A 14,069-nucleotide genomic window follows, 5' to 3' on the forward strand; every position below is an offset into this window, starting at 1 on the left:
CCACTCTTATGTTCCTAACAGGCTTCTTGATGGCACCACACACACACACACTATTTTTTTTTTCCCATTTGAAATAAATACAATTCCAGAGTTTGGTCTCCAGTGTGTTTTATTCAGTGCAGCAACATCAAGGGGATGTGAGTCCATCCAGGAGCCGAGAACCCCTCGGGGGGAGAGCAGCTAATGCGGGCTGCAGGGTGTATTTCACTGCAGTGTCGCCGTTGCACCGGCTGTGGAATCAGGAGAGTAGCTTCAGCAGGAAGAGCCCAGCGAGGGCTGTGAGGAGGAGCCCGGCTTGTCCCGGAGCCACACCCGCCGCACCGGAAGCCTCTGTGCATTTGTTCATGGTTAGATTGAAGCTGATCCCTGTGAAGTCCGATGAACCCACTTTTAAGTGGGGGCACACCGATGCAGAAACGCAGCCCTTCATGACCATCTCCGTTGGCTTTCCACCTGTGTGTGGTTGGGGGACAGGCGATTGTTGTCAAGAGAGCAGCTCCATTCCTCAAGCTGGAGCAGGATACAACAGCGTCCCCCTCCTTGGGGCCCATCCAAACTCCCCACAGCCTTCATCTCCCTGTCTGCTCTACTCCCCACAGCCTGCCTGGCCCCGCATGCCCTCCCCATCCAACGCAGATGCACTGTGTGTCCTTGAACAAGTCACTTGCAGCCCCGAGCCAGAGTCCACCGACAGCACTCACATTGGATCAGGCCTGGATTAGCAGCACGTCTCATTTAGCAAAGCAGCAGCTCAGTGCTGGTGGCAGCACTGGGATCTCTAAGCAGGGTGGCTTTGTAGTGAATTAAGGCACCATGATGGGACTCCTCAAAACTAGGTTCAGATCCCAGCTTTGCCACAGGCTTCCTGTGTGACACTGGGCAAGTCACGGCACTGCTCCGTGCCTCGGTTTCCCCACCTCTTAAATGGGGACAATGATCCTCACTATGCCTACAGCGACTCTCAGCGGCATGGACTATATCTTCCTATTAGTTTTTAGCACCCAGCACAGCACGGGTCCCTTATCTTCACTGGGGTCTGTCAGTGCCTGGCATGTCAGGCGCTCCCAGGACTAAACCAGTCCCTACCTCAAAGAGCTTAGAGACTAAACTAGACACAGGCAGTGGATGGAGGAGCACCAGAGGCACAGGGAGGGGAAGACACTAGTCCAAGGTCACACCGGGGGCCAGTGCTGGTGTAACACCGACAGACCCTGGTCGTCTGCAGGCGAGATTGAACCTGGGGCCTGTGGAGCTTAGTGCATGAGTCCCTACTGCATGAGCTAAAAGCCAACTGATGCTTAGCTAAGGTTTTAAACCAGACTCATTTGATCTCTCTCGGAGTGGTCTCAGTGCCACTAGACGGGGCAGAACCCCACTCCCAGGTGGTGTGTGGGATACACTGGGAACAGGCACGCTGGGTCAGTTTGGAGAGTGGGGGTGCTGAGAGCCATGGAACCAAACTGCAAACCCTGCATATGATGGAAACCACCCCCAGCAACCCGAGCGCCAGCACCTATGGCTGGGAACGGAACCCAGGTGTCCTGACCTGCAGCCAATACCTTTCCCTAGCAACCCAGCACCTCGCTTCTGCCCTGCAGGGGGGAGAGCAAAGGAAAAATAACCCCAGAATAAAAGAATTGAAGTTACCAATCATTATGGTCCCGGTGTCGTTAATACAGTGGGTCTCGTTTCCAGTACACGCTATGGTCTGTTCATGGCAGTGATCAGTGGACACAGCGTAGCAGCCACGGCAGCTCCGGCCGTTGGGTTTGGTGTCAGCCGGGGGCACTGGGAAGAAGCGGAGCAAACGCAGTCAGCTCGGGGGACGAGCCCCAGGAGACGTCGGGGCAGGGAGAGCAGCTGGGGGCTGCACAGCTTAGCCCTGGGTGCCCCCTGCAGGGGGAGCTATAGCTCTGGGGGCAGCAGGGGCAGGGGAGAGGTTTGCAGCAGGGAGCCCTGGATCCCGCCCTGGGTGGGGTCAGCTGGGTTCACACCTGGTGGGAGCCTAGAGCCCCGCCCACCAAACTCCACCTCCCCCAGTGGCTCAGTGTTATCCAATGGGGTGCCCCCTGCAGCAGGAGGACCAGACTCAGGAAATTAAGGTGGGGTACATTCCAGGAAACAGGAGGTGCAGGGGAACGGGGAGGGGAGATTTACACGTAACGTTGTCAGTTCTGCAGGCGTCTCCCACGCAGCAGGTGACGCTCGTCCTTGTTGTCATTTCATTCCCAAAATTCATAGAGACGAGGTCGGCTTTACATTGGCTGGACGTCACGCAGCCCTTGTGAATGCTCTGTCTCTTAATTCCCACTGCACAGGAGGAGAAGACAGATTTATTCCATTCCACTCCCACCCCATTGACGTCCACCTCACAATGATGCCCTGTGCCATTAGCCTTCCTCTACCCATGGGGAAACGGAGGCACAGAGAGAGGACATGACTTACCAGAGGTCCTGCAGGGCCATAAAAAAAAGCAATTTCAACTCCTAAACTGAACACTTAAATCATCCAGCTTCCCACTCAGCTGCCGCCTAACCCAGGGCCCCAAATCTCCTGCCCAGAAAATCCTTTCGCCGCCAAAGTTCCCACCAGGGGGTACATGCCGGGCCGCCAAAATCCCAATGCCAGGCGTCCAGCCACCCCTTAGCCATGGCGGGATTCACAGACTAGGCGTTCCCCTGCCAATATCACCTGTAGGGCCTGACCCAGGGGACGCCCTCGGAGCACACCCACCGGATCCGGACCCTGTACAAAGCCCGGCCATGACAGGAGATGGCAGGGTGGGGGGTTGCCCCCATATACCCAGGGTCGGACGCTCCCCATTGGTGTGGGAGAATCAGGTTCCAGAGAATGTTCAACTATTTCATGAAACGTGCAGCGTTTTCAAACAGGAGAGACCCACCCGGAGACCAGAGAGCCAGGCATGACCACAGCAGGGGAGAGATCTGGGCTGAAGTCCCCAGCCTGATTTCAGCCAAGTGGGGATTTGAACTTGACTCCCCCATGGCCCGTCTGAGTGCCCAGCCGCTGGGGTCTCAGGGCAGCCCTTTCTCTACCACACCCGCCATTGACAATGAAGGGCTGACCCAGTCCAGACTCCCGGCGAGGGGTTCCCGGCTGTGGAGCCCAACCAGAGCTGGGTGTGGATTTAGCGTCGAACTCTGGGTGAGGGGTGGGGCTTATGCCACACCCCTCTCCTCGGCATTTCCTACTGGCTTAGGTGGCTTCTGCTGGCTGTGCTGGCTTTTGCGGATCCCATCCTGAGTGGGCCCCTGGCCCACAGGCTGGCTAGTCACCTGGATTGATTCCCAAGTGCAGCTACAGTGGCCACATGTGGCCACCAGAGGCTTCAGTTGCAGCCGCTGTGACTTTTCGGGGTCCCAGAGCCCCGTCCCCGAGTTCCCTGCCCCAGCACCGGCTCTGCCCCCTGGAGCAGCACTGTGGGGGCGGTGGTGTTTCCTTAGAGCGCCGTAGGGCAGCTGGCTCTGTCTGGGGGAGGAAGATCTGGCTCCCTCTCCTCCCCCTCTTTGCCGTGAATGAAATAGAAAATCATTCCCTGATATTTACGACGGCTTTGCTAGTAAAAATGTCTGAGACGCTTTCTTACAGCAAACTCGTTCTGTTCAGTTCATACAGTTAGTGGCAACCTTGTCATGTTGGTGGTATTCTACCTATCACCTCTTCTTTACACGGTCCGGGTGTCTGCCTTTACTGACGGCACATCAACCTGTCGCCAGGACAGTGTTTGAACTGTCCAAGCTGCAGCCACTGTGAATTTGCTGGGCCTTTCATGTGAGACCCACTGCTTGCAATACCGAGACTGAGACCCCTTTGGTGTACTAGCCCACAGGGTACAGCACAGAACCCAGGAGTCCTGGCTCCCAGCCATTGCCCGTTTGAACCCAGCCACCCCACTCCCATCCCAGAGGAAGGTGCAGCACAGAACCCAGGAGTCCTGGCTCCCAGCCATTGCCCGTTTGAACCCAGCCACCCCACTCCCGTCCCAGAGGAAGGTGTAGCACAGAACCCAGGAGTCCTGGCTCCCCAGCCTGCTCCCTGACCCAGGCTGGTTAGGGTCCATCTCACCTACCCACTATGACTTCGGTAAGTAAGATGCCACAAGAGTCTTGCCCAGCGGCGCAGGTCTGCATGCTGCCCGTGCAGTTGTTTCCTGCTCCAGCGCAAACCTCACACTGCAGACAGGTCCCTGGAGAAGGAGAGAGAGGGTAACCAGACGTCCAGTATTTAAAGGGACAGTCCCCTATTTAAGGCCTCCTGCAGATGCCCCAAATATTTCTTAAAAACAGACAAAATGTCCCGTATTTACTGTCTCCCCCATCAGTACTGGCGGGTCCTGCTGCTGGCCGGATTCCTGCTCGCCAGCTGCCCACCCACCAGCGGTGAGTGGGGGGGTCCAGTGGCTGACGATGGGGGTGGGTGTGCAAGGCTGGTGGTGGGGCGAAGATGCAGCGCGTGGGGCCGGCCGTTCTCCCCGCTGGTCTGTCAGTGCAGCCCCCGCTGCGTGTCGGCTCTCAGACAGCAGGGTCCCACCCTCCGTCTTGTTTCCGGCCGGCGCTGGCTGCTGAGTGGGCAGGCACCAGCTGGTTATGTGTCACCTCTGCTGCCCTTCACATGTTCCCCCTCTCGCTGTCCTCTCCCTGCTTTGCCCCTCAACCCCCTTGCCCCGCTGCTCCTCCATATCCCCCCCGGTGGGGCAGGTCCTGCTCCCAGCGCTGTGCAGAGAGCCAGCCCCCGGTCGGAGCGCTCAGCTCACCAGCAGCCTGGCCGGCAGCTCCTTCCTCCCCCCACTGCCTCTGACTGGGCTGGTGTCCCGGGAAAGCCAAAGACCCTCCGGCTCAGGGCGCCGGCCAGGAGGAGCCGAGCCCGGCATGTGCCAAAGCCCCGCACAGCGCTGGCACGGGGAAGGCGCCCCGCCCCTCAGCTAAGCTCTGGGGTTGGGGGGGGGGGGAGGAGAAGTGATTTCCAGCCTGTTCCCACCCCGAACCTGCAGGATCCACAGCAGTCCCTGGAGCAGGGGCTTAGCAACCTCTTCACTGGACCCCCACCCCCCCGCCATGGGTCCTGCCCCCAGGGAACACGGGGCTGCTCCATTCCCTGGCACCCGCCCCTGCTTAGCCACCTCTCTGGCCGGGTTCGCTAAAGCCCCTGCAGTCAGGTTCCCTGGCCCGGGTTCAAACTGCATCCTTAGGGCTTAACCCCTTCTTGTCCGTGCTGTAACCAGGGCACTGGATGGCTGGGTTATGTCTGTGGCCAGCTTCCAGCCACAGGGAAGCCAGGGTTGGGGGTTGGGATGGAGAGATGAACTCTGCAAAGACACAAGCCAGGTCATCTCTTCCCCCCACCAACACCCCCTGTGGCTCGAAGCAGCTCCCATCCCTTCCCTCCCACACAGGGCTGAAAGGCTGCTGCTGGCCATGTTCCAGTATGAACCCTGGCAGAAATCTGGGGGGGGCAGGGGGTATTTGACCCTGTGCCTCCCCCGCGTGTTGCCTTGGGAAGATGCAGCACCGGGTACTGGGAGAATCGGGCCCATCCTGAGGGCCCAGCCAGTAATGGAGGGTGGAGAGCACCAGTCAGGGAAAGACAGACCTGCGGGTGGCTATCTTAAAACAGAAAAACTTCAAAAACAGACTCCAAGGAGAGACTGCTGAGCTGGAATTGATATGCAAACTAGACACAATCAACTCAGGATTAAATAAAGACTGGGAATGGCTGAGCCATTACAAACATTGAATCTATCTCCCCTTGTAAGTATTTTCACACTTGCTTCTTATCAAACTGTCTGTACTGGGCTATCTTGATTATCACTTCAAAAGTTTTTTTCTCTTACTTAATTGGCCTCTCAGAGTTGGTAAGACAACTCCCACCTGTTCATGCTCTCTGTATGTGTGTATATATATCTCCTCAATATATGTTCCATTCTATATGCATCCGAAGAAGTGGGTCGTAGCCCACGAAAGCTTATGCTCTAATAAATTTGTTAGTCTCTAAGGTGCCACAAGTACTCCTATTCTTTTAGTCAGGGAGAGGAGGGTCGGTCAGTCACCCCCACCGCCCGTGTGAAAGAGGTGTACGGGAGTGTGTGTGTGTGTGTGTGTGTGTGTGTGTGTCACCTCCCCCGTGTGGGTGTGCTTGTGTCACCCCTCCCTGTCTAAACAATAAAGCCTTAAAGATAAGAAGGTAAATAAAAAGAATCCAGCTACGCCTGATTTCTTTTTATCAGGAGCTCCGCCAACTTGATGTTAATTTGGATGTTTGTACTGCACAGTTCTGATTGATTGCCGCTGGAATACGAGTAATTTGACCAGGTGTCCCATATTCAGCACAGGGAAATATGGTCACCCTAAGGAGAGAGAACATGAGGGGTCTTGATTTGTCCCTTCCTTGTCCCCTCACCTTCCCCTGAATGTAATTGAGGTCCATTGACACCAACGGAGCTGCGGCCCATTAACCCCATCTGGGGATGGAGTAAAATGCCTTTTATATCATCTTCAACTCTTGTGAGTGAAATTCAGATCTGCTGCCTTTCAGACAAACTCGTGGGGAAAATTCCCTTTAGGAATATCCTTGGCCTCTGGCCGGCTCTGAAACACACCCAGTCAGTGATTTAAAGAATAAATATTTCCTCCCATTTCCACAATTGTTTCACTCGCTGTCACGGGGACTTTGTGACTTCCAGCCCTCTCCTCCTGGGACGTTGTCACTCAGACGCCCCCAGCTCAGCCCCCGTTATCCTGTGGCTGCTTTTCGGTTACGTTAACTAACAGTTTCACCCGGCAGGCGGCTCTGAGCTGGAGGTATGTTGGAGAAGTTAGGAAATCAGCCCCTGTAGGAACAGACCCCACTCACCCGTAGCCAGGAGAGCAGCGAGGATGCAGACGGCAAGAGAAGCCTCCATGGTGATGGGGAACCAGTAGATCGGTGCTGGGGTCTTGGATGCAGCCAAATCTCCAGCTGGGGGATTTATCACAGACAGGCTGAAATGAGTTCAGAAGAGAGATTGCAAATGCATGAGCCCATTGACGGGGGGTTGAAACCTCAGAGCCATTGGCCACAGCTCTGGGGTAGCTGCACCTCGGACACCTTTGAGGCTGGTATGTTCGTGGCACCCACATGGAGAAGTCAGATGCAAAATTCAAATACTCGTGCCAGAATGCTGCAGCGTAAGGTGACTCTGTTTCTGGGGATCAAGGCCAATCACCCACAAAAACCACAAACAAGAGGGAGACAAAGCAGGCTGTTCTCTATGCAGCGAGACAACTCAGCCCACCTTGTTCTAGGCTGCTTCTTAGCAGACTGCCACTGCTCCCACAATTCCCTGCAGAGCCCCCAAGCCAGACAGCAGGACCAGGAAACCCCACTCTCCCCCAGTCCATTAAAGTGAGAGCTTGCCATTGCAAACAGTCCTCAATACAAAACCTCCATTAATAGTCATATGGTGGAGGAGTGGGGTCTAGTGGTTAGAGAAGGAGGGGCTGAGAGCCAGGACACCCGGGGTGTATCCCTGGCTTCAGAAGGGGAGTAGGATCTAATGATTAGAGCACAAACAGACTGGAGGGGTATCACTTACCAAATGCTCCTTAGAGTAAAGTTGCCTGGGTGAAGTCGGTGACTAATCCTGCAGAGTGGAAAAGCTGTGCCAGGCTCTCCCTGTTTCCTGTCACACCGGGGCTGTCCCTGTGTCTCATTCTCCTTTTATAGAAGGGCTCAGGTACCTGCTGTGATGCAATATAGAAACTTTAACGGATTTGCACACTTCTCCTGGGACAGTCTGTACGTTCCTGTTCCTCTTGCCGGCTCTTTGCATGCTGACAAATTCTCCTCCCCTCCTGCCGGGAAATTGAATTAGGGGAATGAGCGATACCAGCTCCCCTTGGAAGGCTTGGGTGGAACATGGGGTCACAGGTCTGAGCAAAGGAACGGAACGACAGGACTCCTGGGTTCTGTTCCTGGTGCCATGTCGATTAAGGGCAGGACTCCTACATCCTACTCCTGTCCTTGGGAGAAGCGGGATCCAGTGGTTAGAGAAGTGGGGGTGGGAGCCAGGATGCCTGGGGTCTATAGAGTGGAAGCAGGGCACAGGAGAGCAGGGTTGGGTGGGCCTTGGACATCTGGGTTCCATAAGGATGTGGGGTCTAGTGGGTTAATGCAGGAGGTAGGGGGCCTGCGGGTCAGGACTCCTGGGTTCCATAGAGGAGTGAGTGAGGTCTAGTAGTTAAAACGGGTTGTCAGGACTCCTGCGCTCTCTTCCCAGCTCTGGGACAGGAGCTAGTGAGTTAGAACAGGGGGCCAGGAGCCAGGACACTGGGGCTCAATCCCCAGCTCTCCGAGGGAGCAGGATCTTGTGGGTTAGACCCTCAACCTTTCCAGACTCCTGTATCCATTGCAGGACTCTGATTTGTCTTAGTTTTCCACGTGAGGGGAAACTTGGGGGAACACATCTGCTTACATGGGCATTGGCAGACAAGGGGTGTGTGTGTGCGTGTGTGTGTTGAGGGCTGTTGGGGTGTGTGTTGAGGGTATGTGTGTTGAGGGCGTGTGTGTGTGTGTTGAGGGTATGTCAAGGGTGTGTGTGTGTGTTGAGGGGGTGTGTGTGTGTGTTGAGGGCTGATGGTGGGACGTTTTCACGTCCCTGTGTTCCCATCTGCAGGGTCAGTATTTAAACTTCTCTTACATTTCAGTGGATATTTTATAGAGCAGGGTAAACAAGTCATTGTCTGATATTTTAGTTTGTACTGACTTGACTAGTGCATTTTCTGTAGCCTGTTGACAACCTAGGCAAATGTCTAGATGAGTTGATTTACCCCCTTGAAGACGTCTGTGTACCAGGGATACAGAGCCACTGGCTTAGAGAAAACTCAGACACTGACTGAAAAAACGCTGTGATGTTAGTTTTTGTATTTCTGCTTTTGTAAGCAAGTAGTTTTCAAGAGAGGAGACTCCTGAAAGGGGAACAGTAGCCTGGAAAGGTTGCGAGCCACTAGGTTAGAGAAAAAACGAGGAGTCCTTATGGCATCTTAGAGACTAAGGAATGTATTTGGGCAGAAGCTTTCGTGGGCTAGAACCCAGTTCATCAGATGCCTGGAGTGAAACATACAGTAGGGAGGTATAAATACACAGCACATGAAAAGATGGGAGTTGCCTCACCAAGGGGGGGGGGTGTCAGTGCTAACAGGGCCAATTCAATGAAGGTGGAAGTGGGCTATTCTCAACAGTTGACAAGAAGGGGTGAATATTAATGAGGCCAATATTCACCCCTTCTTGTCAACTGTTGAGAATAGCTAACAGGAGCACTGTATCTAATTCCTTTCGGGAGAAAGAAGATTAGAGATAAAGCCCAGTTTAGAGCCATATTTTACATTTGTGTGTAAATTTAGACCAATCAGGAGGTAATACAGCAAGATATTCCCACCCCAAGCCTTGAGGGGTCATAAAAGCCTAAAAGTGGCCATACTGGGACAGACCAAAGGTCCATCTAGCTCACTATCCTGTCTTCTGACAGCAGCCAGTGCCAGGTGCCCCAGCGGGAATGAACAGAACAGGGAATCAAGTGATCCATCCCGTCACCCATTCCCAGCTTCTGGCAAACAGAGGCTAGGGACACCATCCCTGCCCATCCTGGCAAATAGCCATTGATGGACCTATCCTCCATGCACTTATCTAGTTCTTTTCTGAACCCTGTTATAATCTTGTCCTTCACAACATCCTCTGGCAAGGAGTTCCACAGGTTGACTGTGCGTTGTCTGAAGAAATACTTCCTTTTGTTTGTTTTAAACCTGCTGCCTATTAATTTTATTGGGTGACCCCTAGTTCTTGTGTTAAGAAAGTGTTATTTACTCCTTCTCCTATCTACTTTCTCTACACCAGTCATGATTTTATAGACCTCTATCATATCCCCCCTTAGTCATCTCTTTTCCGAGCTGAAAAGTCCTGGTCATATTAATCTCTCCTCATACAGAAGCTGTTCCATGCCCCCTAAACATTTTGTTGCTCTTCTCTGTACCTTTTCCAATTGCAATATATCTTTTTTGAGATGGGGTGATCAGATCTGCACATGGTATTGAAGATGTGGGCATCCCATGGATTTATATAGGGGCAATATGATATTTTCTGTCTTATTATCTATCCCTTTCTTAATGATTCCCAACATTCTGTTTGCTTTTTTGACTGTCACTGCACATTGAGTGGATGTTTTCAGAGAACTATCCACAGTGATGCCAAGATTTCTTTCTTAGATGGTAACAGCTAATTTAGACCCAATCATTGTATATGTATAGCTGGGATTCGGTTTTCAAATGTGCATTACTTTGCATTTACTTTCCTATATCAGTTTTGGGGCCTTAATACAAAAACTAATAACTTTAACTGGTAAATAAAATTCAGGCAGAATATTTGCTCAATATCATTGTCCTTACCATGTGCCACCAATCCCCCTCAAACACCCACACACTTGTTTATTTTCATTTATATTGCCTTTTGAAAAATGATATACAAGCAAATATACACACAAATTAAAAGTGCATCTCATTCCTCATGAAAAAGTTATGAAGTCTAAAGATGCTGAGTTTCCCGTCACACATTCTTCTAAAAAAATGGAATATCTAATAAGTGATTGAAGAAAGTCATTTTGGCACTACCTTATAAAAACAAGGAAAGACAAAAAGCTTTTAAAGTGATAATTGGAAAGAAAATATTACAATAGATGGGAAACCCATGTTGGCCAATCAGCTGTACGACACCTCAAGGTGTGTTTCCAGTAAATTTTCCAATGGCGATGTGTTTTCTTTTCCTATTAAGTTGCCCAGGAACTAGAAATAAACTCTTAAACATTGTAATCTATCTATACAACACCTTTGATCTTTCTCCAGACAAATGAAAACACACTTCAGTTCAAGGTACTAACAGTGTAAAAACATAAAAATGAATTTTAAAATTGAACTTGCGAGGTCAGCCCCACAACCTGAAGCAAATACTCACCAGCAACTACACACCACACACCAAAAAACACTAAGCCAGGAACCAAACCCTGCAACAAACCCCAGTGCCAACTCTGTCCGCATATCTATTCAAGGGACACCATCATAGTACCTAATCACCTCAGCCACACCATCCGGGGTTGTTCACGTGCACATATACCAATGTGATATATGCCATCATGTGCCAGCAATGCCCCTCTGCCATGTACATTGGCCAAACCAGACAGTCTCTACGCAAAAGAATAAATGGACACAAATCTGACATCAGGAATCATAGCATTCCAAAACCAGGAGGAGAACATTCCAGTCTCCCTGGTCACTCAATAACAGACCTAAAAGTGGCAATTCTTCAACAAAAAACTACAAAAACAGACTCCAACGTGAATCTGCAGAACTGGAATTAATTTGCAAACTGGACACCATCAGATTAGGCCTGAATAAAGACTGGGAGTGGTTGGGTCATTACAAAACCTAAACTTAATTTCCCCAATACTAATTTCTCCCTACTCTGTTACTCACACCTTTTTGTCAACTGTCTGTAATGGGCCACTCTCTTACCACTTCAAAAATTATTTTTCCTCCCTTGGTATCCTGCCGTTGATTGATTTATCTCGTTAGACTGACCTCATACTTAATAAAGCAACCCCCATCCTTTCCTGTATTTATACCTGCTCCTGTATTTTCACTCCATGCATCTGATGAAGTGGGCTCTAACCCACGAAAGCTTATGCCCAAATAAATTTGTTAGTCTAAGGTGCCACAAGGACTCCTCATTGTTTTTGCTGATACAGACTAACACGGCTACCCCTCTGATTTCTGTTAATGATCATTTAAATTATTTACTCATGTGGGTATTCTGCACCAAAATATTAAAAATTCTGCACACAATATTGTAAAATTCTTCAAAATTCTGCATATTCTTTGTCAAACTAACAATATATAATCACTTTCAATTATTTTGGTAATTTATTTCAAAATACCTGTCAGCAAGTATGTTTGTAACAGTACAGACAATGAAAAAGATTCAGGAAATGTTTTTTGATAAATAGACTCCTTACTAGGCACATTAATACAGAACTTTGCTGTGTTGTAGTTTAAATGAATTATCACTCAATGTGTTTCCCATACCCCTCAGAAGCAGGGCAAAGGCTGGGGGGAGTCGGGGTAACGGAGGAGCTGAGGGAGAGGGAAGGAGCCTGGGAGTGACCCTGGAGGGTTGTTGGGTGCGGGTGGGAGAAGTGTGGAACAGGTTTTTTCGGGGGTGGAGGGAGGGATTGTTAGGGAGTTGGGGAGCCTGCCCCATGCAGACCCTGACTGACCCCTGGCCTCTCCCATTCAGTCAGGCACATCAAGAAGAATGAGGGGGGATTTGATAGCTGCTTTCAACTACCTGAAAGGGGGTTCCAAAGAGGATGGATCTAGACTGTTCTCAGTGGTACCAGATGACAGAACAAGGAGTAATGGTCTCAAGTTGCAGTGGGGGAGGTTTAGGTTGGATATTAGGAAAAACTTTTTCACTAGGAGGGTGGTGAAGCACTGGAATGAGTTACCTAGGGAGGTGGTGGAATCTCCTTCCTTAGAGGTTTTTAAGGCCCAGCTTGACAAAGCCCTGGCTGGGATGATTTAGTTGGGGATTAGGTCCTGCTTTGAGCAGGGGGTTGGACTAGATACCTCCTGAGGTCCCTTCCAAGCCTGAGATTCTATGATCTGCCAATGTCCACATGTCCCTTGTGGCAAGGCACCTTCTCAGTCTCAGTAGCCTCAGCTGTTTTTAGCCTTGGTGAGATGGGCCTGGGGTAAAACAATCCCTTTGGGCTGCACAGGGGCAGGCCGCCCTTCTCTCAGCCAGTATTTTAGGCTTGTTTTTCTCCCTTATGGGTGGGAATGCAGCCTCCCCCCCAGAGAGCCTTCTCCGGTCACTGCTACTCACCTACTGGTAGCTTGACTCCTTCCTTCTCTCTCTCCTCCACTTCTCCCCCCAGGGGAGGGTTTAAAAAAGGTCTCAGGCAGCCCTTCCTTGGAATTAGCTGATAACCCCTTCTGAGCTGAACCTGATTGAGCCATAATCACCCCTCCCCAGTTGATAGGGAGGAGGGCCTTTTAACCTTCTGGGACTGCTTTCTACCCTCCCCCCCCCCAGCCATTTGTCCTGAGTTTAATACACACTAAGCCCTCCTCCCCCATCCCTATGTGTCCCTGCACCCCGATTCAGCCACCCCCTCCCTGGCACCTGATGGCCGGGGCCCATCCTCTGCACGAGGCAGCCGGAGGAGCTGGAGAACAAAAATTCATGGAAGCCCATGACCTGTCTCTGATTTTACTAAAAATAACCGTGACAAAATGGGGCATTGGGGGGGGCGTCCAGTACCCGCTGCAGCTCCAGCTTCAGGGTTTCCTCCCCACCACCGTGGTGGTGGGGAGCTGCGGGGGCCCCCCTCCACCCACAGTGACTGGGAACAGTGGGAGCCCCCTGCCGCCTGCCACGGCTCGGAGGTCTGGGGCTGGCAGCCGGGAGCTGCACGGGGCCCTACTGCCTGCGGTAGCTGAGAGTTCTGCGGCCCCCGCTGGCTGACAGCTCCAGCCCCGCTGCCCCGGGGCTGAAGCAGAAAGTGTCACAGAGGTCTCTGGAAGTCACAGATTCCATTACCTCCGTGACATAATCGTAGCCTAAACAACCCTTCTGTGTCACACACTGACTGAGTCACTGCTGGGGGCAGGGCACTTTGGGGGGCCGGGTATGGCTTTCACAGGTGTATGATTCAGCGGCACTCCCTGTGGGGAGCTCGCGGTGTGAACAGGGGGCTGAACGCTCCGAGGTCAGAGGCTGGCCCTGGTGAGAGTCTGGCCCGAGGGGGGTCTCTGCAGGAGGGGCCTGTCTGAACTTCATTCCGAGCCGTTCCAGAGCCCCCAGCCTGGTGCCCGGGACACGGTGCTGCCTAATTCCCCACTGGGGTCGTTCTAAGCCTGATCTCAGGGCACGGAACGGCTTCCATAGGAGGCGAGATTAAAAAGATTAGGGGCGTTCAGCTTGGCAAAGAGATGACTCAGGGGTAGGGTTACCATATTTCAATA

General features: G+C 52.0%; 1 protein-coding gene across 1 annotated transcript; it reads right to left on the reverse strand.

The window, feature by feature from the left end:
- Positions 1-238: 238 nt before the first annotated feature.
- Positions 239-7,030, reverse strand: LOC135892806 (phospholipase A2 inhibitor NAI-like). The gene is made up of 5 exons (XM_065420602.1): positions 6,871-7,030; positions 4,091-4,207; positions 2,158-2,310; positions 1,648-1,788; positions 239-453 (listed from the first exon to the last, which is right to left on the reverse strand). Exons 1-5 carry the CDS (start codon positions 6,917-6,919, stop codon positions 239-241), a joined length of 675 nt encoding a protein of 224 aa, XP_065276674.1. The 5' UTR covers positions 6,920-7,030.
- Positions 7,031-14,069: the final 7,039 nt, after the last annotated feature.

The sequence above is a fragment of the Emys orbicularis genome, chromosome 20 (genome assembly GCF_028017835.1).
Source record: "Emys orbicularis isolate rEmyOrb1 chromosome 20, rEmyOrb1.hap1, whole genome shotgun sequence".
Classification (NCBI taxonomy): Eukaryota; Metazoa; Chordata; order Testudines; family Emydidae; genus Emys; species Emys orbicularis.

Bases quoted from the DNA above. Each gene is read 5' to 3' on its own strand.
- LOC135892806 (XM_065420602.1), bottom strand. From the start codon at position 6,919: ATGGAGGCTTCTCTTGCCGTCTGCATCCTCGCTGCTCTCCTGGCTACG. The intron at 4,208-6,870 runs GTGAGTGGGGTC...CTCCTTCTCCAG, and splicing joins CGCTGCTCTCCTGGCTACGG to GGACCTGTCTGCAGTGTGAG. The intron at 454-1,647 runs GTAACTTCAATT...AACCACACACAG, and splicing joins CACCGGGACCATAATGATTG to GTGGAAAGCCAACGGAGATG.